The sequence below is a fragment of the Dunckerocampus dactyliophorus genome, chromosome 2 (genome assembly GCF_027744805.1).
Source record: "Dunckerocampus dactyliophorus isolate RoL2022-P2 chromosome 2, RoL_Ddac_1.1, whole genome shotgun sequence".
Lineage (NCBI taxonomy): Eukaryota > Metazoa > Chordata > Actinopteri > Syngnathiformes > Syngnathidae > Dunckerocampus > Dunckerocampus dactyliophorus.
This window is the reverse complement of record NC_072820.1, coordinates 35,726,962-35,752,444: the sequence shown is the minus strand read 5'-3', so window position 1 is coordinate 35,752,444 and position 25,483 is coordinate 35,726,962. Positions and strand designations below refer to the sequence as shown.

Sequence of the window (25,483 nt, the reverse complement as noted above, 5' to 3'; positions counted from 1 at the left end):
TTTTATTTTATATTATTATTTTATTGAAATAAAACTACTAATTAACTGTATAGTCATGAACAAAATGAATAGACCACCCTTGTTTCTTCAGTTTATTGATCCATTGTAATGTCTGGTACAACTAAAGGTACATTTGTTTGGACAAATATAATGATGATAACAAATATAGCTCATTAGAGTTTAATTTAAGAGCTGATATCTAGCAACTTCCATGCTTTTCTTGATAATAACCAAAATCACTTAAGTTCTTACATGAACAGCTATAGCATTGTACTGCCAAAAAATGAGCTAGCTGGAAGATGCTTGTCGCTGCCGTCCTTCTGTAGAGATGAATAGCCAATGAGCTTTTTTGACAGCTGTAGAGTACGACAGAGTATTAGGGCCAAATTGGGGGAAAAAATCTGAGAAATGAATAATAAATAAATAAGAAATATATAATAATAAATACAAAAATAATACATTTAAAAGAAAAGTTATACATTTACAAGAAAACATTTTGTAACTTTAGGAAAATAAAGTCGTAATATTACAAAAATGAAGTTGTAAATTTATGAGAAAAAAAGTCGTAAATTTACAGGAATAAAGTCGTAAATTTCAGAGAAAAACATCGTTATATTACGGGAATAAAGTAGTACATTTACTAGAGTAAAGTCGTAATATTACGGGTCATACGTGTCAGAGAGAAAATATAGCATATGTAGCTCGTCAGGATGCAAGGAAACTTTCCTCTTGTTTCAGGCAAGCTTTTATTTATAACAAGGCAGCAAAACAGAGCGGTTGAGCACAAACAGATTAGCATGTCTAGCCTCGGTTTCTTTGACTTGGTCTTTTCTTCCTCTTTTTGGAAGGAAACAGCACTCCTGATTCTGAAGGCCCTGGGCAGATTACATTGACATGGCAACATATAAAAGAGGAAATCTGATTGGACAAAATAATCCAACTACACTATTGGAAGCAGAGCAGAGAGACACATAAGGGATGCTGTTGGGAACAAATTAACATACAGTGGTGAAACGCTTGATTGCAGTTGTTGATGATAAGGGTGGCCCAACAAGTTATTAGGTTTAGGGGGCAATCACTTTTTCACACAGCGCCATGTACTGTAGGTTTGGGTCTTCTCCTTTAATAATAATAATAAAAGTTCATAAAAGTTTTGTGTTCGGTTGTGTTGTCACTGACCGATATTGAAATTTCTTTGATGATCTGAAATATTTAAGTCTGACAAATGTGCAAAATAATAAGAACTCAGGGTGGGGGCAAACACTTCACACTACACCACTGTAATATCATGGAACAAATATTACAAGTTGTAAATGAAGGTCAGTGCTTCTGTTCAGGCCATCAGAGAAGGCTTTGCTGGCTCTGACTGCACACCACTGTTTGAAAGTGTCAAGAAACTCAACATATGGGCCTTTAACAACGCTTGCTTCTCCATTCCAAAAGTTCCATGATTATATTTTAACTATGCAAAATTGTGGAAGAAAATACTGACAGACCAGCTGTTTTTTTTTCCTCTCCATACATTCCTTAGCCACAAACCCACGCTCAGCAAAAGACAAGAGAGGCTGTACATGCCGGGCACGCTGGGAGGGATGAAGATGAAGAAGGGAGGGGAAAGGAGGAATGGCCTGACAGAGAGTGCAGTGTTGCGGAATTGATGAAAAGACTACAGCTTGGACAGGTATAGAGGACCCAGAGAAAAGCAAAAGAGAGGTTGGACTGTGTTTTTGGACATACAGCTCAAGAAGGGATGCTGTGAGGACAACTGGCAAAGTGATGGAGCTGGAAGGCAGGCAGGCACCGTTAGTCAGGTACGCCATCATTCTATACTAACTATTTCACTACTTTTACACTTATAAATTCAGTTAGAGCATCATTCAAATCATTCGAAGCTACTTGTTAGTATATTCGACATTGTTCTCAGTGAATGACATTCCTGACAGTAATTATCTGTGTAAGCATGTAGGAGACATGCAAATGTGTCCAACTTCACATGATGCTCTTCGGGGCGCCACAAAGCTCACTCTGTGTAGCGCTCACACACTTAACGTTTGTCCTCCCCTCTATCATCATCATCCCTCGTTTGCATTTCAAGCCTCCCTCCCCACTCTCCTCCTCTTCTTTACTCATTAAGAAGGAGATTTTCCAAATATCCAGCAGCACCCACATAAGCCCTGGAAGCTATGTGATTGTTTGCGCTCTCTATGATTTGACAAAGACGTGATTGTTTTGGTCCATTTAGTCAGTGACTCCCTTGAAGGGAGATTGTTGTTTGCACTGTGAGCAGAGGTTAAAACTCAGATCTTTCTCATGACTTGATCTTCTTTTTCATCTGCTCTTTAAAGAGGGTCAATAGGGCCGATAAGCACTATGAATAGGATTTATCATAATAATAAGGGTTTTAGGAATAACTTTTGGAGTAGATGATATAAAGTATTTTGGAAAAAGTAAATAGACACTTAAGTTTAATAGTTGTTCTTCGGTATATCTGTTGTGCATATGTAGCACTTGGAAAAACATTTCACAAAAGGAGTAAGCAATTGCTATTATTTTATTCAAGTAAATAAATTCAGGTTATGTAAAGTGGCTATTTTTTAGTTTAGATAAATTATGTAGAATATAATTTGTTTTATTATTATTGTTTGTAGTAGTAGTGGTAGCTGTTGTAGAGGCATAGTAGTATGATTCGTTTTCCAGAAATAGGCCCTGAAGTCAATCAAATATATACTGCCACCATACATAGTAACATCATCTTGACACTATTTCCAAAAATGGTAAATGCAAATATGACTCTTTAATAATGTTCCAACAGTAATGTGTCCCTAGTGCCTGTTTGACCGGGAAAAATCATCTGCCTACTTGTTTTATCCACTTTTAGGAAAAGAGGCACACAATCGGTTGGTGATAAAAGGCCAGGTTTTCATGAAGGCCTGAAGGAAAAATCTCCTTCCTCATGGACGTGATATACGCTCACCACTTCACAAATTTGTAAAAATAAAAATAATAAAAGGCTTCGCTACACAACATAAAATAAAAATGTAAGCTGTAAAGCTGTAGGTTTGATCATGTTGTTTTTCTTCAGTGAATAGGCAAACCTGGCATGATGTTGCTGTTTAGATGTGCGTTTACTGCAGCTCACATAGCTGTACTTGTGTTGACAACGTTTGTGTCCTCCTATCCCACTCCTTAATCAGAACGAGGAAATTCTGGGAAATGTAGTTTGTGCAGGGCGGTTAAAACACGCTTGCACGTGACAACAGAAACAAATGTGCTCAAATTCTTTGAGACGTTGAACTCCTTCCAGCCTCCACACATTTGTCTCCACCACCAAATGTATTTGGGATTTCTGTCCTCAGCAGTCCCGGCTGCATTCCTGCAGTTTGGGACACATTCCGAGTTCTGTGTCCCATGCTGGCCATTCCCTATACTGCTGCCGCTGTCGGATTGTTTTTCACACACTCCCAGCCACCATGGGCATGCAGCTGTCACCTGTCACTTCTAGTCATATAGCGGGGATGCTAGATGGCCCAGAATAGAATAGTAGGAAAGTTTAGCTGCAAGTGGGTGAGCGGCACACCAAGTCAGATTGAACAGTTGACCTGGGAGAAAAAAAGTCTTATGGGAATGCGGTCAGTGTGTTCGGAAGTTTGGAGGTGTTGAGAGTGGTAGGTTGTGGTAAGGCCTCATGTTTACGTCAACTACACATGCACGCTTGATTTGACTGTTTTGGATTCATTTGTACAGCCTTAAAGATACAAAGTTACACTTGTGATATGTCCTCTGCAGGATGGACGAGCAAGACAGAATAAGCCAAGCATCCAGCGTGGCCACAATCTCCTACTTCCCTGTCATAAGGGTTGGTTCAAGTCTATTAGATTCCAAGTCTATTAGTTAAGTGTACATACTGTAGATTCATTTATAAATGCAACTTCATTCAACTGTAATGTAGCAGGAAAGTGATGGAAAGGTGCAAACATTTGGGAAAAGATGCCAGGCGGCCAAAAGAGACCCCAACTGTCTTGTGGTCATCAGAGGATGGCTCAACAAAAAAGTACGTTGATTTAAATTGTTTCATTGAGATTAAATGCCTCATTAAGCCTACAATCACCTCTGCAGGACAGTGCTGGTTTGAAATTATGGAAGAGAAGATGGTTCGTCCTCTCCAACTACTGCTTGTTTTACTATAAAGGTAAAAACCAGTAATCATCCCTTGATGTGGTCCTGTGTCTTCTGACTGTGAGAGAGTATGAATAACACTCACTTTGTTTATTTCTTTTTTGGCCCCAAACCAGACAGCAGAGAAGAATCAGTGATGGGTAGCATTCCACTTCCGAGCTACAAAATCTTATTCTGCACACCACGAGAATGCAAAAACAGAAAGTTCACCTTCAAGGTACCAGTATAACGTTTACTTTACTGTTAATATTTGTGACTTGTGATAGGTGTGATTTTTTAAAAATGGTGTTTTATTAGGCAAAGACTGTGTTGTAACATCTTTGCTGATTAAATATTAATACAATAATTCAATTAATATGTATAATACTGCGGTACCTCGGTTTTCATTCATTCGTTTCAAAATGTCAAAAAACGAAACATAAAAAAATCAATGCAAATTTTGCCGTAGGAAATAATGTAAATGCGATTAATCTATTCCAGGTACCCAAAAGTATTAACAAAAAATAAAATTTTATAGAGAACAATCATAGTTTTACATGCAGAAAACAATGTAAAAAACAAAGTAAATGTAAATTACCCTAACCCTAACCCTAACCCTAACATTAACCCTAACCCTAAACCCTAACCCTAACCCTAACCCTAACCCTAACCTCCTAACCCTAACCCTAACCCTAACCCTAACCCGAACCCTAAACTCTGACTGTCATCTGACTTTTTGGCAAAGATGGCAAGCAGCAATGAGGGAAGAAGGGAGAGATGCCATTTTTGTACTTTGCAATAAGTGTTTCTCACCTTATGAAATGGCTGGCACTTACAACTTTGTTATCTAGCAGTCGCATTCAATAAAAAATGCATGGAGAGAGAGTCACCAATGCGTTGGGTGCTTTGTTTGAGCGGAATGACACAGCACAGACCAAATGGACTAGTTTTTTTCTACGCAATTTTGTAACTGAGACTGTATGAAAACCAGAGCAAAAAACTGAATCGTACAATAACTGGGGCGTTTGAAAACCGAGGTTGTGTAACAATGTTGTTAGAAAATTATTACAATTGGTGTAATTTTAAACTATTATGATTGTTGTTATTTTAGGTTATTTGTTTTATATCATCCATGTACAGCCATCCCTCGTTTACCGCGGTTAATTGGTTCCAGACCCAACTGTGATAAGTGAATTTTCACAAAGTAGTAGAAAACCTGTTTACAACCTTCTAAATATGTTTTTTAACATCATTAGAGGCCTGTAGACATGAAATAACACCCCTATTGGGGATGGGTACCGGTAACAGTATCTTCAGTCGGCAACGCACACAGACTCATGTAAAATCAAAGGTACCATGTTTCGGTACCAACACCAGTCTGTGTGGAGTGCCATGGCAGCGCTACTAGTGACATTCAATTCACAAGCGAAGAAGAGGAAGCAAGAGGGAGGGGGAAATGTTTACACCAGAAAGGAGTCAAATTAAAGTTACAGAAGCTGAAATAAGTCATATTTTTAAAGTATATGGATACAATAAAAACCTACCTGTTTAATAAATGTCACAATTTTCTGGAGGAAGACACTTAATCCGTGACATGACGCCTGGACGCATCCCAGTGTGTAGTTCATTTGTGTATTCACTAATGAATTAAAATATACTGAAAATCAGACATGTATATTTTGTTTGTCAGTGATAAGTATACAACAGGGGCCTGTTGCACAAAAACTAAAGTAAGAGATTAAAACAAGGGGTTATCAAGAGTCAATTTATCAGTGAGCCCGTTGCACAAAAGTGGGAGAGTGGAGAGTGGGAGAGTGGAGAGTAGGCAATGTTATGACATACAATGGAGATTTACTCTGTGGACCTTAGCCTGCTCCAGACCAGGCTAAGGTCCAGGAACTATTTAATTTCATCCCTTGTCTCACTTGTTCCCTCGCTATCGTGGTTCACCAGCAATCAAGGCTGGTGCTTGCATGTCTCACTGACACCTAGTGACCAGTGTACAATACTACAGTTCATACTACAGTTCATCAGCGTCTTTGAATGCCTTATATTTGTATTTTAGTTCATGTAGTCATTTTTATGCTTGATAACGCTTTAGGCAAAAAATACGTAACATTTGCTTAAATATGCAAATTTTGTACTAATAATAGGCCATATTCAACCACGAAATAGCATTATTTATTAATAAATTGCTGAAGAACTGTGATGGAGTGAAACCGCAAAATTCAAAACGCAAAGTGGCGAGGGACGACTGTATGTGTCATTTTTATTTTGGGGACACAAAAACGGTTCCATTCTATCCATAATTAATTCTGCTTGATGTCATGTCTGAATGTCAACACGAGGTGGTACACCAGGGAATGCGTACCTATTACTTCAGCGCTGACACACAGGAGGACATGCTGGGTTGGGTCCGAGCTCTCAGTCAGTCTGCTTCCATGGAGACAGACAGTTCTATGAGCAGGTATGAACAAAGCATGGACAGTCATGTCATAACGTAATTCAAAAAGTAATACATTGTATTTAGTAGTATTTTGGAGACCTTATTGTGTTGAAATGAACCCTGTTCCTTGCAGACGCTGCTCAAGTTACCAAGATTTCACTCAGATGGGTGGCAGCAGTGAATCAGTAGACCTCCCAAAGTCCCCCTCAGATGGAGAGGGTTTGTCCCAAAATCCCAGACACGTCAGCAGAACTCTGAGTGAACCGAGCCAACTCAGAGGAGGGCGTATCGGGACGTCTAGCACGGAGCAGAGGGGAAGGAGGAGTGGACATCAGAAGAACAGAAGGTTGTCACCACTATGTTTCCAATGAGTTCTACTTATTTAACAGTTTTCTGGAATACGCAGCCCTTCAGCTAGAACTCCGAGCCCTTGGGGTCCAAATCGGGAAGGCGATTCCCTCCCCTTCAGCTCGGACCACATCGAAGCACCGACACAAGCAGAAACCATAGGAACAGGTCCCTCAACCTCCAGAGGTCAGCTGGGGTCACGCCCTCACACGCCAGTGGGAAGGGTTGACATTCGACCGCAGGATGACCTGTTCATTGTGCCGGACACGCTGTACTACACACCTGTCTCGCCTAAGATGGACTTCAAATCCAATTCCAGCACTCCACTCACAGAGAGGTGGCAAAATGTAAAGAAGGTCAGTTTGTAGTTGAATAATGGTGCATTATACCATCATGTAAAAATGTTTTTTTTCAGTAAGTTTGGTATTGAATAGGCTTATCTTTATATCTTTTAATTGGTGTAACATATAGTGGTAAAAACATTAGTATAATTTAAAGGGCAAGGAACAATATTTTGTAAGTGAAGGCCAGATTGAGACCATACTTAGCTGGTCGACAGTTAAGGAATCAGCAGAATTATTATTATTATTATTTTCAAATTAGCATCATCACTCCTCTGCAAATCCGGAATGTTGTTTTTGCCTAAATTGCCTAACCTTTGAGTTTTTTCAGTGGGTCTCTGTGTTGCAGTTGCATCTTTCCAAGTCACTGGTGGGCGTGTGAATGACATCTCTGACTCGCTTTGGGAAACTGACTATATTATATATAACTGACTATATATATATACACAGACACATATATATATATACATATATATATATATATATATCATATATACTGATGATATATGATATATGATATATATAACTGACTACTAAGACTATAAGTCTTTTTCAGACTTATTTCTGTGGAAAAAAATGTATTATATCCTCACCTATATGATACAAATTCTTTGAAAATGTTATTGTAAGGAAATCTTGTAATCGACATTAACATTTTTTGGGGTTAAAGTATTACATTATGTACAGTATTTCGTGCATTCTTTGCTGAAAATATTAGTCAATGACAACACAACTGGTCACAAAATGCAGTTTTTAAATGAAACTTTTTGTTATTAAAGGAGAAAAAAACATCCAAACCTACATGGCCCTGTGTGAAAAAGTGATTGGACCCCCGTTACACCCCCGCCCCCTCCCCAGATATAAAGTAATTGAGCTCTATCAGTCTGCAAAAGGTAATAAAGCCATTTCTAAAGCTTTGGAACGCCAGCGAACCACAGTGAGAGCCATTATCCACAAATGGCGAAAACATGGAACAGTGTTGAACCTTCCCAGGAGTGGCCGGCTAAACAAAATTACCCCAAGAGCTCAGCGACGACTCATCCAAGAGGTCACAAAAAAACCTCACTTGCCGCAGTTAAGGTCAGTGTTCATGACTCCACCATAAGAAAGACACTGGACAAAAACGGCCTGCATGGCAGAGTTCCAAGATGAAAACCACTGCTGAACAAAAAGAACATTAAGGCTCGTCTCAATTTTGCCAGAAAACATCTTGATGATCCCCAAGACCTTTCAGAAAATACTCAAGACAAGACAAAAGTTGAACTTTTTGGAATCTTTGTATCCCATTACACCTGGAGTAAAAGTAATACTGCATTTCAGAAAAAGAACATCATACCAACAGTAAAATATGGTGGTGGTAGTGTGATAGTCTGGGGCTGTTTTGGTGCTTCAGGACCTGGAAGAATTGCTGTGATAAATGGAACCATGAATTTGACCAAAAAATCCTGAAGGACAATGTCCGGCTATCTGTTCGTGACCTCAAGCTGAAACCAACTTGGGTTCTGCAGCAGGACAATGATCCAAAACACACCAGCACGTCCACCTCTGAATGGCTGAAGAGAAACAAAATAAAGACTTTGGAGTGATGTAGTCAAAGTCTTGACCTGAGATGCTGTGGCATGACCTTAAAAAGGCGGTTCATGCTGGAAAACCCTCCAATGTGGCTGAATTACAACAATTCTGCAAAGATGAGTGGGCCAAAATTCCTCCACAGCGCTGTAAGAGACTCATTGCAAGTTATTGCAAACGCTTGATTGCAGTTGTTGCTGCTAAAGGTGGCCCAACCACTTACTAAGTTTGGGGGCAAACACTTTTTCACACAGGGCCATGGAGGTTTGGATTTTTTTCTTCCTTAATAGTAAAAAGTTTCATTCAAAAACTGGATTTTGTGTTCAGTTGTGTTGTCATTGACTAATATTTCAATTAGTTTGATGATCATACACACACACCAGTGTATATGTTCTTTGTTTGCAGCCTACACCTACATATGGATCTGTGCATCATGTCCCCAATGGGCGAAGACCTCCAGGAAAGGTGAGTACATACAGTATCTCACAAAAGTGAGTAAACGCCTCCTCTTTAAGCTAGCATTTTTATTACCGTACGCTACATCTTCTGAGTGACGTGCAGTCAGGGGAGGCAGGTGAGAGAGAATAATGATAACATATGGTAAAATAAATAATATTTGTCCATTGAACTGTATTATAAATATATTTTTTGTATGATTCCAATAATTTTGTAACATTATCTTAAGTAAAAATTGCTGAATTTGCACATTTCCTGGTCAATAAAGCACAGAAACCTAAGATGACGCTGCCGCAAGCGTCTCTTCTCGGCTTAGCCTACCGTCTGAGTGCACTCAGTGAGTGCACTTCAGACGCACTCGGTGCATGCACTTCACATACACATAAAAGGTAAGAACACATGTTTTTCAGTTAATAAATATGATTTTAAAAAATGGGACTAAGAAGTACCCTAAATTCCGGTGTATAAGCTGCACCTCCTAAATTTACAGGAAAAAAACTGATTTGTACATATATAAGCCGCACCGGTGTATAAGCCGCACATGTCCATGTCATAAAATGGCTTATCATTCTCACAACAAGCCTGGCAACCCATTGAAAGCTGCAGGAGGTCAGTATATATAACAGAATAACAGTCTGACCCACGGTGTCATCTAACAAATAACACCAAACTCGTCACACAGCAACTTAACACTCAAAAGGTGTACCTCAGAAATATACAAACATGTGCCAGTGCGAGTTTAAAATGAAAAAAAAACCCAACATTTTTAACATTTTCCCATAATGCATTTCATTTGAGCAAACATTTCATTGGAGGACCAGCGGCATAGGAAATGTGTGGGTGGATGGCGCTGCAATGCTGCCTCTGTCCACCAGACAGAGCCAGAGGAGCCCAGAGGGAGGCTGCCATCATTGCAATGAATGAATGCTTTCCAATTTGCTCAGACGCAATGCATTGTGGGAGGTCTAATATTAATTAATTTATATTAATTTATATTATATTAGATATATTAATTTATACGTAATATAATATGAATAGCCAGTAACACAAGTGAGTAGCGAGATAACTGTCTTGCCTACAGTCAAGAAAGGTGGTTGTAGCATCATTGTCTGAGGCCGCATGAGTGCTGCAGGCACTGTGGGAGCTGCGGTTCATTGAGGGAAACAAGAATTCCACCATGTACTGTAACATTCAGTCAAGGAACAAGGTTATGTCACGTACCTACGTACCTCTCTTGTGTTGTTGTTGTCTCTTCCTTCAGAGCTACTCTACAGGGGCCCACACAGACTTGTTGCCCCCTTTGCCACCCTCATCCAGGGCTGCACAAGTACACCACCTGCCTCACCATCACCACCCTCCCTGCAGTGTCCCAGCGGTGCACGTGGTACAGCTTTGTGTTTTTATTCTATCTTGTACGATGTATTAACAGCATTTGTGCTGGTGCTAAACAACATGCTAAACAACATCACCATACCACACAAAGCTGTTCTATTAGTGTCTTTAAGGGTGACCAAGTCTTGTCACATGATACAAATTTTAAGAGGAGGGAAAATCCCGATGTTTTTTCTACTTTTTTGTACTTTAAACACTACACTGGCAACATAAATTAGCAAAAATGTACATAAAATGCCAACAGAATACAAAATAACGATGCATTTATGATCTTGCAGCCACCAAAGTCCGAACCGACGCCATCAATCAGGCTGATTGAAAGTGATGCTGATGTGAGTACCACTAGTATTACAGCAGACTATATGATGTTTCAATCTGAGATCAGGCAGTCTGTTTTATTCTTTTTGCAGGCTGTGCTAACAAGGTTGTGTGGCTGCGACAAGCTTCTACAGTCTTTGTCCGTAGAACTGTCTCATCTCCAAATGGACAAGGTCGCCAGCTCGATAGTCGCTAACAAAAAGACATGTTTTTTTTCTAACGTTTCTGTGAACAACCTGCATGTTTCGCTTTTTGAAAGTGAGTTTTCTCTTAACAGGACAGTGTACAGTGTGCTTTAGAGGTGTTGAGGTTGCAGCTGGAGGACTGGAACAGCCAAGGACCACGAGCGCAGGAGGAAGCCCTGACGCAGAAGGCCTTGCTACAGGAAGAGCTGGTCACAATACGAGCCCGAATGTGTGATGTATCATTGGTGCGTAAAAACAATAATGAAGAGATGTCCAAACATTTTCCAAACGATCACTCTTTTTAAAAAACACTAAAACCAATCCAAAGAACATCGGTCAAGATATGCTAAGCAGTTAAATAATGTTGACTACAAAAATAGAAGTCAGTATGTTTTTATATGTTTTGTTTTTTTAAACTTCAGAGTCAAATAAGATCTTTTAAGTTATCATCAAAATTATTTATTTTGGTAATAACAAACAAATAATTCCTAACAAATTACATTTTTTGACAGTGGTATAATAACAAATATCTGTGGGTGTTCAATTTTTTTTCTTAATTGGTGTCATCAAAATGTTTTATTCATATATTATACAACTACTATATAGACATACATACATTTTTTTTGCATAACCAAACATCCAAATCAAGGCAAATACTAATATTTTTTCATAGCTAACAACTATTAGTAACTTTCAAAATTTTTTTGCATTTGATTGTGACCACAACCATCCTTAACTCATTCAATCTCAGCCATTTTTGAAAAGACAACCCCTTCAGTACCGGCCATTTTAGATGATTTTGACGGATTTTTCAAGGCACACAGAATATTGCGTTCTATGGCTATGTAAACATAGAACCTACCAATCTTTTTCCGTTCTTTAGTGATCAGCAGCAGAACATAGGTGAGTTTCAGAATAATATCAGTTCCCGACAAGATAAGGGAGAAAAGATACATTTCAAGCACAACTTTCACTGACACAAGTATTTTTTGCATTCGTGACAGCTCAAATATCTAAACAATACCACAACATCAACAACGCAAAAAGGGCTTTTTACAAATGCTTTTACAAATATAACACCATGAACTATTTACAATTTTCACATTTGGAACTGAACTATGTGCGTGCATGTGTGTGCGCGTGCGTGCATTTCCCTACAATGCCTAACCTTCTGGACGCTCCACTCCTCCACGCTCTCTCACTTCCTCCTTCCTGTCATGTGTTCTTTCCGTTCACATGAGCTCTAATCAAATGCACTTCTGCCACCTTGTGGCCGTTTTTATGGCTTCAAACTTGCTCTGAAGTAGTGGAGAGTTGTGTCGTCACCTCTTTGTGCTTCTCGCTCAAAAAAACGTAAAGACGTATACACACGTTGTTGAGTTCGGGCGTTCGGGTTTATAAAAACATATAGCTACATCTTTGGTATTGAATGAGTTAAGGTTTTGATGCAGGATGTGTACAATATTCTTTTTTTATAAATAAACTGGGAGCTAATTAAATACAAGCAGGCCACAAATGGCCCAACTTTGGATAGCATTGTTATAATGAACTTTGTACATTTACTGCTACCTTTATACTTGTTTATACTTGTATACTTGTTATAGGAAATGGAGCGGGTGTGGAGTCAGTATGAGAGAATGGAAAGTGAACTTTCTGTGTTTCGCTCACACCTGCAGCACATTTGTAACTTTGGGTTGCCGCAGGTATTGTATGTTTGACTAAAAATTGGCCTCTTTACCCCTTGATTATCCAGTGCGTAATACCATCCTACCTTGCTTCCGTCCAGGAGCAGTCTCAGGCCCAGAGAGAGCTATGGATGATGGAGGACATCCTCGCTGGGTTAAAGGTCAACAGGGATCACTTCCACTTCCTCCTAAGACTCCAGAGACACCACAGTTAGTATCAGTCCGTCTCTCTTCAGCCTCTTCATAGTAGCTGTATTATTTTGCATGACATGCATGCATGCATGACAGTTTTATTGTGTGCTTAATCATCAGACTGAAATAAATGCAATAATAACCACGTTTGTCTTTTAGTGTTTGAATCCTCAGGGCCTCATCCTGGATCTCCTGGTTCTCCCAAAGAGATGCCTCATGGTCTGCCAATAGTAAGTCCATCGTGCCTATAGTACGTCACAATATTCATTGTTTATAGTTGCTAAGCCATGGAAATCAATATATTTCTATTATAGGTCCCCCATTATGCTAAATTTGTCCCTAGTATCCCTTTATGAGCACCGGAAATGAGAAAAATCGATCATCACCCTCGCTTGCTCCACTCTTGAGAGAACGATTTGGATGTTACGGGTTTACATGACGTCATGAAGTTAAAGATGAACACGGACATGGACAAACACAGATGATTAGCATTAAAGCAACAAGCATGCAAAACGGTGTGTTCCTAGTAGGCCTTCCGAAAGCACTTTAAAACTGTCTGAATTCCAACATCAAGGTTAGATTTTGTCAATACACTTCCAATACACTATTGCTAGACCTCTGAGACTTACTTCAATTGGTAAAAATTCTACAATGTTAGAACTCATTGACAATTAATACCTAAGTATACTACTACCAATTACCATAAGCACACTATGATGTCAAAGGTCATGGGACAACAAAATACAGGAAGGAAAACATAAAGTTGGTTCATATTTGGTCAATAGAATGTAAATATATACAGTACATAAGATATTTCACAGCTTCATGTCTCCATCCCTGTAGAATGTGGAAGAACAACCACCGGTCCGCCCTCCTTTACCACAGGAGCTACAGGAAAGCATCCAGAGCAGGAACCAAGACCGAGGCTGGACAGAGTCATCATATGAGGTGGAAATAATAGTATTATACACTAGGTTTGACACTTTTTTAATCTGTTATTGTCTTTTAGGGGATCTACTCGCTCACTGATCACAAAAGAGGCAAATGCCAACCTGACCTCCGTAATGTGAAAGCACACAAGGATGTAACCGGTTGGTATATAGTAGATTCAAAACTACAGAATGGTTAGAATATTACTATCATCTTGTCTCCTCTTTTTCCCTCTTTAGCATGTCAGTCAAATACTAAGTGGATCACAGCAGATGCAACAGCCCAGTCAACCAAGGTTTGATTCCTCATGATTTCCACTGTGCTAGTTTACAATAGCTGAAAGTGTGATCCAAGACAACTACATCCAAATATAGAAGCAGCCCAAAGCTGATTTTACCTCTTTGCCATCTCAGCCAAATGGCAATCTTTGTGATTCTTTCATCTTTTCTGCATTTAGGGCATGTTGCATTACCAGTGTTGGTCAACAGGGGGAGGCAGAAGCTTATGCCTCAGTGGAGCTTCCCCCCCATCTGGCACCCAACACATTTTTCTCACATACATGCATGCATGCATGCACACATGTACCACACAAATAATACGCTAACATGCACTATGCTCATGTGAATATGAACATACTGACAAAACAGACTGAGCATACAGACAAAACATTCTAAGCAGTCTATATTGCCTGTAGAAGATGAAGATGAGTGAGGAGGAGCAGATGGAGAGGATGAAGAGGAATCAGGAGAGGATGACTAATAGGAAGAAACCTCCTATACCCTCAGCAGCTGCAAGGAGCCAAAGTCAAAGTTTGGAAACACAAGAGGAGGTTTGCCAGCTGATCAAAACAAATCATATCATGTTTCATACTGTACACGATGTAGGCACACTTGCACAATTTGCATAGAGAAATTATCTTCACAAGGTTTACTGCATTTTGTAGTAGTTTGAGGTGTTTCTGATATACTGTCTCTCTCTTATTCCTCCTATTTTCCCCAGGCCCCATTTCCTATAAGGATGACAAGAGTCATCACGGCTGTGCTGCCGTCCTCCCTTGTGGCTCGGCGGGTTTCCGTGGAGGATCCCCCGCCCGAGCTCAGCACCCCGCTGCCTGAGCAGGTCTCACCTGATTTCCAGAGCAAAAAAAACAGACCATCCAGCAGGCCCACTAGGCGATTGCTGCTCCCAGAAAGCGCTGATCAAGGCTCTGAGGAAAGGTGTCTTGCGATGAAGGCAGAGAGACTGGCATCCAGGAGCACCAAGCTGGAGTCTGCTGCTGTTATGGAGACCTCAAGGATGCATGTTTGTCACCCAGCAGATGGAAGTATTAGCTCTGAAATGAAGGTAAGGAAAAAAACATCAGATGTTGTGCCTGCATGGCTCCTACTCCTATTGGGTTGAAAGAATGACTTGCATTGAGATGAGGCTCATACTAACGTGAAACTGCTTAAGCAGGCGGATGAACAGACCTCTGCCCTCCTGACCTCTGACATGGCTCCTGACCTCTGTATGACCCCAGAGCAGCGGGAAGCCAAACTCAGGCGTGTGGAAAGAATACGCCAGCGAGTCATACATAGGTACATTGTTTTTAACTACTATTTGTACACATTATGTTGTATTGGGCTATCTGCCTACAGTGTCTCACACAAATGGCTGTACCCCTCACATGGTCTGGGGATACATGAGTGCTGCCAGCACTGGGGAGCTGTGGTTCATTGGGGAAAACATGAATTCCAACATGTACTGTGATATTATGAAGCAGAGCATGATACAGTCACTTAATAAATAAACAAATACATTTCATGCCCAAGAGAATAAAGGCAGTGTTAGATTATAATGGTGCTCATACTAAATATTGACAATTTGGACTCAGCCTAATTAATGGCTGTGTGTTGACTCATTTTCAGTGGATAATAAATATATGCTGCTATACAACCTGTACACTGACCACTCTAAAGTATGCCCATATTTAATTTCTATAGTATTGTCCCTTGAGAAGATATAATAGAATTAATGCTGACATTTCACAATCTATGCATTTAATCTATCAGTGCAGTCAGAGAGAGTGCTACATCACAAATCAAGGAGGAGGGGCTTCTCCATGACTCCCATGACACATCTGGAAAACAAAGATCAACATCAGGTACTTATTTTTTTATGTTATTAATATTATTGATAATCGACATCAATGAAGCAGAGTCATCAAGCAACTGTCTAATGTTATTGCGGTTACTATTGTTTGTTCATATATAGAAACGTACTACAAAGTATTCACTGTTGGTATAAATGTTCTGTGTTTTAGATCATGACTCTACCTGCCATTTGAAGACCTTCAAAAGTTCCCTGAGTTATGTTCCTGCAGACCCTACATCTCGAAATGAAGATAAACAAAATGCACATGTTGACAATGTAAACAGTCCATTAAAGTTTGGGAGCAGAACACAACACAAAAGTCACACACGTAGGGCCGGAGTTGCTACCAAAATCAAACGGCCACCATCGCCACATCACATCACGTCTATGACGTTCTATCAGACAGATGGAGGAAAGGGCTTTGTAAACTACAAGGATGAAGAGCAGCAACAGACTCATGAACCTGATGGTGGTGATGGTGATGATGAAGAAAGGAGTATTTCATCATGTGATTTAAGATCCAAGTGGTTCCTTTCCACCAATCATCACCATGAATTCCTACCCTTGCACATCCCTGACATTGACTTCTGCTCTGAGGGGACAGGTAAGGAGGACCAACCTGTTTGTTTGGATGATTGCAACTTGATGTCCTCCACAGTCAGTCAGAGCTTAGAGAAAATGAAAGAAAACCACTCGCTCTTCTATAAGATCGCTTGTGACATCAGCATCTCGGACACAGACATCACCAAGAATGATTCCTGCATATCCCCTCAGCTGGGAAATGAAGAGGAGCTTTTCATCACGGAATGCATGGTTGGAAGAACATCTGATCAGGAGAGAAAGGACCTCATCCAAGGGTTGCCAGATGAAAACAGTCACTCAAATGAGGACAAAGTGACCACAGAGGAAGTACTCAAGCTGAACAGTAAAGAAAGTAGATCTCCTGATCAGGCCTTGGAATGTGACAGAGAGGAGAACGGTGGGACCAAAGAGCCCGAGGAAAGGGGTGAGGAGAACCAAGAGACAAACAACGGTGTCAGTCGGCGCGCCTCTTTCCAAAAGGCAAAGGTGACCGTTTTAAGGACCAGTTTGTAGAGGGAGATGAATTGATCTGCTCATGGGAATGCAGGATGACGACTAAAACTGACTTGGATGAGTTGGATCAAGGGAAGATAAGGTACACTGTCAAGAATATGAGGACTGAGGGTGTTCATTCCTATAAAATCAGTTGGTGCTGGTGATATGCACTGCTACCATTTCTCTGACTGGTGGGTGACCAAATCCAGGTCCACTGTAGGACATCCGACCAGAACTAACCAACTGTCACTTTCTTTTTCAATTGTCCTGTATAAGATACCACACGATCAACACACACTCTTCTATCAACACTGTTTAAATATTAGTCAATGACAACACAACTGAATACAAAATGCAGTTTTTAAATGAAATATTTTATTATTAAGCGAAAAAGTGCATTCTTAAAGGGATTGCTGCTAAGAGGTGGAAATTTAAAATATGTTTTTTTTAATCCGATTCATCGATTCATCAAAAAAATAATCGACTGACTAATCAGTTATTAAAATAATCGTTAGTTGCAGCCCTGGAAAATACTCTGTGGTCTGACCAGACAAAAGTTTAACTTTTTGAAAAGTGTGTGTCCCATTACATCTGCCGTGAAAGTAACGCCACATTTCAGAAAAAGAACATTATACCAACAGTAAAATACAGTGGTGGTAGTGTGATGGTCTGGGGTTGTTTTGCTGCTTTAGGACCTGGAAGACTTGCTGTGATAAATGGAACCATGAATTCTGCTGTCTACCAAAAAATCCTGAAGGAGAATGTCCGGCCATCTGTTCGTGACCTCAATCTGAAACCAACTTGGGTTCTGCAGCAGAACAATGATCCAAAACACACCAGCAAGTCCACCTCTGAATGGCTGAAGAGAAACAAAATTAAGACTTTGGAGTGGCCTAGTCAAAGTCCTGACCTGAATCCTATTGAGATGCTGTGGCATGACGTTAAAAATGTGGTTCATGCTGGAAAACCCTCTAATGTGGCTGAATTACAACAATTCTGCAAAGATGAGTGGGGCTAAATTCCTCCACAGCGCTGTAAGAGACTCATTGCAAGTTATCACAAACGCTTGATTGCAGTTGTTGCTGCTAAGGGTGGCCCAACCAGTTATTTGGTTTAGGGGGCAATCACTTTTTCCACACAGGACCATGTTGGTTTGAATGTTTTGTCTTCCTTAATCATAAAAAGTTTCATTTAAAAATTGCATTTTGTGTTCAGTTGTGTTATCATTGACTAATATTAAAATTTGTTTGATGACTTGAAACATTAAAGTGTGACAAACATGCAAAAAAAAAAGAAATCAGGAAGTGGGCAAACAATTTTTCACACCACTGTATACTTTATAAATGCAAGGTAAATAGATATTGTATAGCTAGTTGCAATTTAAAAAAGCATTAAATATCAAATGGCACAGCATTCAATATGTTAATTCACCCTGACTGTTGGCATAAGAGGTAACAGTGAACAACCAAGTCAAACATACATTCAAATTGCTATAAAACGCGCACTAGGCTTATACTGCCCTCTAGCGGTGAAAAGGGTCAATGGCGGCATGACCTATTTGCACTCTTCGGCCTAGTCCACACGCAACACTCCTGAGGGAGTTTTTTTTTCGCCGGTTGAAATAAAATTGGCGTCTAAACTCTGCCAGATTAGTAAATACTTGCATCCAGACGAGAACGGATCACTGAGTGAAAACGATGTAATACACAAGGCACGCCTACGTGTGACTCTGAGGACACCCCATATCGAAATGACATTTGTGGCAGCCCCTCTGGGCTGTACTCAACAATGTTTTGAGTACATGTTTACATTCAACAAATGTAACAAAAACTTACCACCAACCAACATATGCTCAAAACCAAACCCCCCCCCAAAAATGTTTCTGCTACAAAAATGTGAAGTTTTCATAACGTTTTGGGAACCAAAAATGGCAAGCTGGGTGTCCTCAAAGTTGTATGATCATTCGACAAATGGTCAATGACTTATGAGGAATTACTTTCTGAGTTCCAAAGACATTTTGATTGGTGGAGGCAAAGTTTTTCGACCACAAGATCAATACACACTCTTTTATCAACACAGTTTAAATATTAGTCAATGATAACACAACTGAATACAAAATACAGTTTTTAAATGAAATATTTTGTTATTAAGCGAGAAAAAACCCCCGACATGGCGCTGTCTGAAAAAGTGCATTCTTAAAGGGATTGCTGCTAAGAGGCGGAAATTAAAAATGTGTTTTTTTTTTATCCAATACATTGATTAATTTGAAGTCCTTGTACCTCACAATGTACAATAATGTGCTTTTCTGAGTGCAAATAGGCATCGCTTTTAGTAAACTGTCTCCATCATACATGAAAGATGAACACATGCAAGTCACGCAGAGGTGAATGCCTTTAAAATAAATGTCCTGTGTAATTTTGCATAGCAACAAAGGTGGTGTGTAACAACATGTGCTTGTTTTTGTATCTTAAACGTCCCTATTAATAAAGATGCTGTGTTGTGCATTGAAATACCCTCCAGCTCCTGATTAATTTGCACAAAATATATATTTTATTACATGTTTTCCTCCCTCCTTCTTTTTTTTTCTTATAATGGGCATCCCCCAGGTGCTGCTGATGCAGAATTTAGAGGAAGCCCTACTCTGGAAAAAAATGCCTTTGTCACTTTAAATCCTTGCCGTGTCTTAGTAGATGACATCATTGTCTGAGAGCACATTACATCACCCCTTCCCAGGCTTGCTCTCTTAAAGACAGCACCACCTTATGTTTACCCAGCAGCACACACACACACACACACACACACACACACACACACACAAGCACACTAAATGATAACAATATTTGGGTGAGGTTATTTTTAGATTGCATAAAATGGAACATTTGGGGGATTTCACCTTATTAAATATAGTAATGGTTCATTATGATGCATTCATGTAATCATGAGAACAGATGCAATATGACAATAAAAACACGGCACAGTATAAATGCCAGCTTCTGCATCCGTCGTTAATGGGGTTGTGGAGAGGGGCGCTACGCACTGCAATGCATTATAGTGTGTTTGCAAATAACGTCTGTCACTCACTTTGCGCCTTTTCCCCTCCCCCTCGTCCCCACACCGCATCACCGTGTGCGTGAATGGCACAGAGAGATGCGGAGAATGCTTGGAGAATGTTTCTTTAAGACCCATTACCTTCCAATTCCACAGAGAGGGAGGGGGGTCTGTGCTAAGGTGGCGTAACGTCTCTCTCCCTATCTCTCCCCCCCCACTCCCACTCCTTTTCCTTGTCGTTTACATGTGGAAAAAAGGGGGGGAGGAATAACACACACACACGTTAGGAAGAGTGGGCTTTTCTCGGATCCGTATGAGGGGTGCCGACCCACGCACAAATGGATCTGGGGAGTATTTAACGCCAAATATGGACACTAAAGGCTGACAAGCGACGGCCGTGGTAAGGATGCAACTTTGACAATGGATGCATGCATGTAAAAAATGCAAAGACAGGAAGACTGCGTGCTGTCATGAAGCCACTGACAGGTGTGTTGTGTGCACGCTTTATTTAGGACGCGTGTGTGCGTCCAGTCAAAGCCACTTCAGTTATAATATATGTGCAGCGTTAGGCCCTTTGGTTAACATGCAATGCAATACAATGAAAATGTGTGCATTTTTTTGGTCATGACGTGAGCTCTGCAGGGTACACGCCGTGTATGCATGCACGCTTTTATCGCTTGTGTGTGTCATCAAAGCCCAACGCACACATCGGATTTTTTTTTTTTTTTTACTAGAATTTTACTGTCTACAATCTAGCAATGGAGAGCATCGTCGACCTGTCATCTCATCATTCTCCACCATTAAGTGCGTGCATGGCCGTGGAGGATTCCGAGTGGAAATTTGAAAAGAAAGAGGGGCAAAGGCGTGTTTGGTTCGGTTCCGGCTCTTTTCATCCCTGCAAAACAGCTGCCGACAATCACTTATCGATTCCAATGATGCGTTTCTTTGGAGGGGATGGAGGGGAAGGGGGTGCTGTTTGATGGCATTAGAAGTGGTGGGGTTTTTTTTCTTGTCAAAGAGAAGTCTATAGATATTGTTTATATGCATTTAGCCATTTAAGCCCTTTTTGTAGGCTGTAGGAGCTTGTAAAACTCCCTTATCCCCCCCACTCTCCCACTCCTCTCTCTCTTAAACACATTTCAGATCAAGTCATTGATGTTGAGCCATCGAGGTCAACTCACGTGTTTTATGGAGTTGAGGTCCAGGTTTCAGTCAAATTCCTCCACACCAAACACTGGGGCAAAGTTATGCTGAAACAGAGAAAGGTCTTTGCTGGCATTTTAGCCACCTCACCAGCATGAGGAGCTAATTCAAAACTGTATCAGCTCTACCTACGAGCAGTCCTGTCCACATTGTAACAGTTTGTGCTCCAAATGTTTATGTGTGAAAAAAGAAAAGGCGTTATTGCAGTGCCCGGCAGGCTCATTGGGAGCAGTGAAGAATAAGATAGGAACGAGGAGAGTATCACAGTGCACTTTATTAATGTGCAGTCCATTGCATTTTGGCCGGCGGTTCGCACCGGTGACACAAAGGCCGTAATCAGCGGGAGAGGAAATTCAACGATTGGAGCGTGGTGTACGGTACTGTAGGTCACAACAGCAATGCTGATTAAATGAAGATGAGTGGAGTGGGATCACATTTTCAAAGCCCTTACCTTGGATTTTTCATTTCTTGTCAAGAGGGAAATGGGAAGATCAATACCATTCTAATGTCTCGCCGTGGCCGTACAGGAGGGGGCTGCAAGTTAGCTTAGCACAAGGAGGCGGAGGGAAAGTGCATGCTGGCCGCCTCTGACAGGTGGAGGAATGGACATAACATTAAGTACAGCTGTACAAGCCTTACACAAATGCATTAGTTATGTTTGTTGTCAGCTAAAAGTGGCGATTTGGCAAAGTTTAGCTGCTAATTTTAGCTATTACTGAATATATACAGTAGTCTATCATAACTACAACTCCGTCGTTTCTCTGAGAAAACTTTCGTGAATGCGCACGCACTACGGACATACTGTGTACATGTATACGAGACTGCGGTAACAGCCGAGTTATTTTATTTAAAAACGGAAAATTATGACTATTTTCATGCAGTTTTATTAGCAATTGTGAAAAATACACATTTTTTGTACAATCTGTTGTTTTAAACCACTATTGGTAACATGCTAACCGGTGGTGTTCGTAAATTTTTTGATTGAAAAAAACATAATTTGCATATATCCCTTTAAATAATAGTGAGTTTTTTACACTTTAAAAATATTTCTTAGTATTATATATTTAGATATATTAATGTATTTATTATTGTATTTTATTTAACCTCTTTTGGTGGTTTAAATGATTATTTTCTGATTTTTTTTCTATGTATTTGATTTGATATTATTTTTTTTATTACTTTTTGTGGTTTGCCATAACTACAAATGCTTTGCATCAGACAGAATTCTTTATCAAAAATTCTGAAACTAATACCTACATTTGAGTAGTGTGGTTAAATAGCTATTAATTTTTTGTATTTAAAAAAAACATTATTATTATATATTATTATATATTTATATGCTTTATGTCATACTGAGCTCTGTGTCCAAAATTATATAGCTATTAATTTATCATATTTATGAATATCATGTGTTATAATAGATCAGTGTGTGTGTGTGTGTGTGTGTGTGTATGTACCAATTGTATGTATATTTGTATTTATTTTATTTGTTTCAAATATTTTTGGTGGTTTACAGTATGCATTGCATCTAGGCATAGGCCAGTTACCGGTTTCAAGGTATACCACAGTGTGAAAAAGTCACGGTTTCAAAACCACTAAAATAGTCCATCATACTGTCCTACTGTATGTGAGAAAGTGGAGGTCCAGCACGGCCACTTTGTGGAAATACTGTCCTACTTGTCCTGTGTTATTCCTCGCAGTTGGAACTGGGCGGAAATGTTGGAAATGTGCTGAAACCATGGTCATGAGCTGTATTGCCAAAAGTCGGCGGCTTAACCGTCACAGCATAGCTAGCAGTGATGTTAGCTGCCTCATTAGCATCAAAAATGGCACCGATGTGACAAGACGTGTGCCCTCGTAGGGTTTTGCATCCCAAAACGTGTGGATTTAGTGTGTATTTCACATGGCTTTGCAGTTATCAAACTAATGTGTAAGAACATAACACTATTTAAGTACATTTTCGACATGTTAACATGAATATCATAACCTAATATGGAGCAAATGTCATTGTTTAATCGCTTGTAGTATAAACAAACACATATTGACACTACACGTTGCAGCTTTAACGTATAGTAAATGACAAAATACACTAATATAGCATTGTTACGTGAAAAGTGCACTAATGTGAACGATTCCTTCAAAGGGATGCACATTGAGAAGATTTACTCCATTTACAACAGGTTTCCTTGTGTATGCATACGTAGTAGCATTAGCTGGCAGAACTCGATGAAGGCACACGTGTCGTCATTCCACCGGTACTGCAGCGCTGTTGTCATAGTTGTCGATCAACATATTACTCAAATCGAGGGTCACCAGTTGTGGAGATGTGATTCAGAATGAGACAGGAACCGAGGATAAGTGGTATAAACCATTTATTCTCCACTAAACAACAAGCAACAACCACTTAGCAACAGTTGCTAACAACTATCACATGACCCGGAAACAGAAATTAAACTTGGTGATACAAGCAAATGAATAAAATTTGTCAAACTGAAATGTTTCAGATCATCAAACACATTTTTAAATATTATTCAATGACAACTGAACACAACTGAAAAAGTGGGAAAAAGTGATTGCCCCCCCCATGGCATGACCTTAAAAGACGGTTTATCCTGGAAAACCCTCCAATGTGGCTGATTACAACAATTCTGCAAAGATGAGCGGGCCAAAATTCTTCCAGCCCGATGAGGCCATCAGGACCACATCATCTGCAAATAGCAGAAACGAGATCCTAATGACACCAAACTGGACTCCCTCAACGCCTTGGCTGTGCCCACAATTTCTGTCCATGAAAAGAACAGAATCGATGACAAAGGGCAGCCTTGGCAGAGGGCAATGTTTACCGGAAACAGGCGCAACTTACTGCTGGCAATGCGGACCGGGCTCCTGCTCCAGATGTAAAAGGACCGTAGTAGTGTGCCAATCCTGTACTCCCCACAGGACACCACGAGGAACACGGTCGAATGCCTTTTCCAAGTCCACAAAGCACATGTAGACCAGTTGGGCAAACTCCCATGTACCCTCCAGTACCCTTGCAAGTCCTGTGTTCCGCGACCGGGACAAAAAACACATTGCATCTCCTGTAGCTGAGGTTCAACAAAAAGTCGTACCCTTCTCTCCAGCACCCTAGAATAGACTTTCCCAGGGAGGCTGAGGAGTGTGATCCCTCTATAGTTGGAAAAGGGGGACCACCACTCCAGTCTGCCAATCCAGAGATACTGTTCCCGACTTCCATGCAATGTTGAAGAGACGTGTCAGCCAAGACAGTCCCTCAACATCCAGAGCCTTGAGGAACTAAGGACGAAACTTGTCCACCCCCATAGCTGTGCCACCGTCGAGTGTTTTGACTACCCCAGATACCTCAGCCACGGTGATGGAACTGTCCGCGTTTGTGTCCTCAGATTCTGCTTCCTCTATGGAAGGTATGGCAGTGGGATTGAGAAGGGCCTCAAAGTATATCATCCGACTATATCCTCAGTCGAGGTCAACAGTCTTCCGTCCCCACTGTAAACAGTGTAGACCGAGCACTGCTTCCCCTTTCTGGGGCATCGGACAGTTTGCCAGAAACTCTTTGAGGCCGACCAAAAGTCGTGCTCCATGGCCTCACCGAACTCCTCTCACACCTGAATTTTTGCCTTGACCACTGCCAAAGCCACGGGTCGTTTGGCCTGGTGGTACCTGTCAACTGCTTCAGGAGTCCCACAAGCCATCCATGCTCGATAGGACTACTTCTTCAGCTTGACGGCAGCCCTGCACTCTGGTGTCCACTGTCGGGGTCGGGACTTGCTGCCACAACTGGCACCGACTATCTTAAAGCCACAGCTCAGATCGGCTGCCTCTGCAATGGAGGCATGGAATATGGCCCATTCGGACTCGAAATCTTTGTCCGTCGTTGAAGACTCGACGAATGGGATACTCTACCAGACATTCCCAGCACACCCTCACTACACGTTTGGCTCTCCCTGGTCTGTCCGGCATCTTCCATCTAATCCATCTAATCACCAG

At 40.6% G+C, this 25,483-nt stretch overlaps 2 protein-coding genes across 7 annotated transcripts in view; both read left to right on the top strand.

The window, feature by feature from the left end:
• The first annotated feature begins 1,676 nt into the window (after positions 1–1,676).
• On the top strand, positions 1,677–19,715 carry si:ch211-234p6.5 (pleckstrin homology domain-containing family A member 7). Of its 5 annotated transcripts, none has more exons than XM_054769260.1 (24): positions 1,677–1,811; positions 3,787–3,856; positions 3,953–4,051; positions 4,117–4,189; positions 4,293–4,393; positions 6,504–6,622; positions 6,735–6,947; positions 7,008–7,305; positions 9,265–9,324; positions 10,577–10,699; positions 10,986–11,039; positions 11,118–11,198; positions 11,303–11,455; positions 12,815–12,913; positions 12,997–13,105; positions 13,247–13,317; positions 13,931–14,035; positions 14,097–14,178; positions 14,257–14,312; positions 14,712–14,846; positions 15,017–15,361; positions 15,470–15,594; positions 16,069–16,160; positions 16,320–19,715. In XM_054769260.1, the coding sequence occupies exons 1-24, from the start codon at positions 1,777–1,779 to the stop codon at positions 17,243–17,245; spliced, it is 3,624 nt and encodes a 1,207-aa protein (XP_054625235.1). In that variant the 5' UTR covers positions 1,677–1,776; the 3' UTR covers positions 17,246–19,715. The 5 variants fall into 5 exon arrangements, with proteins under 5 accessions (XP_054625235.1, XP_054625236.1, XP_054625234.1 ...); XM_054769261.1 differs by having other exon boundaries at positions 3,950–4,051; positions 15,473–15,594; XM_054769259.1 differs by having other exon boundaries at positions 3,950–4,051.
• Positions 19,716–20,373: 658 nt separating this feature from the next.
• The window catches only part of LOC129176797 (liprin-alpha-3-like), a 31,941-nt gene continuing 26,831 nt past the window's right edge, over positions 20,374–25,483 (top strand). Inside the window, exon 1 of one of the 2 annotated variants that reach the window (XM_054767208.1) lies at positions 20,374–20,675. The gene's annotated coding sequence lies outside the window, so the exon portion shown is untranslated. The remainder of the gene's footprint in view (positions 20,676–25,483) is intronic. The other variant, XM_054767207.1, reaches the window with a different exon arrangement.

What these genes read in the sequence shown, in the direction of transcription:
- si:ch211-234p6.5 (XM_054769259.1), top strand. Translation starts at nt 1,777, where the DNA reads ATGGAGCTGGAAGGCAGGCAGGCACCGTTAGTCAG. An exon ending in AGGCAGGCACCGTTAGTCAG is followed by an intron (nt 1,812 to 3,786) that starts GTACGCCATCAT and finishes TGTCCTCTGCAG; the next exon opens with GATGGACGAGCAAGACAGAA. An exon ending in GAGGATGGCTCAACAAAAAA is followed by an intron (nt 4,052 to 4,116) that starts GTACGTTGATTT and finishes TCACCTCTGCAG; the next exon opens with GACAGTGCTGGTTTGAAATT.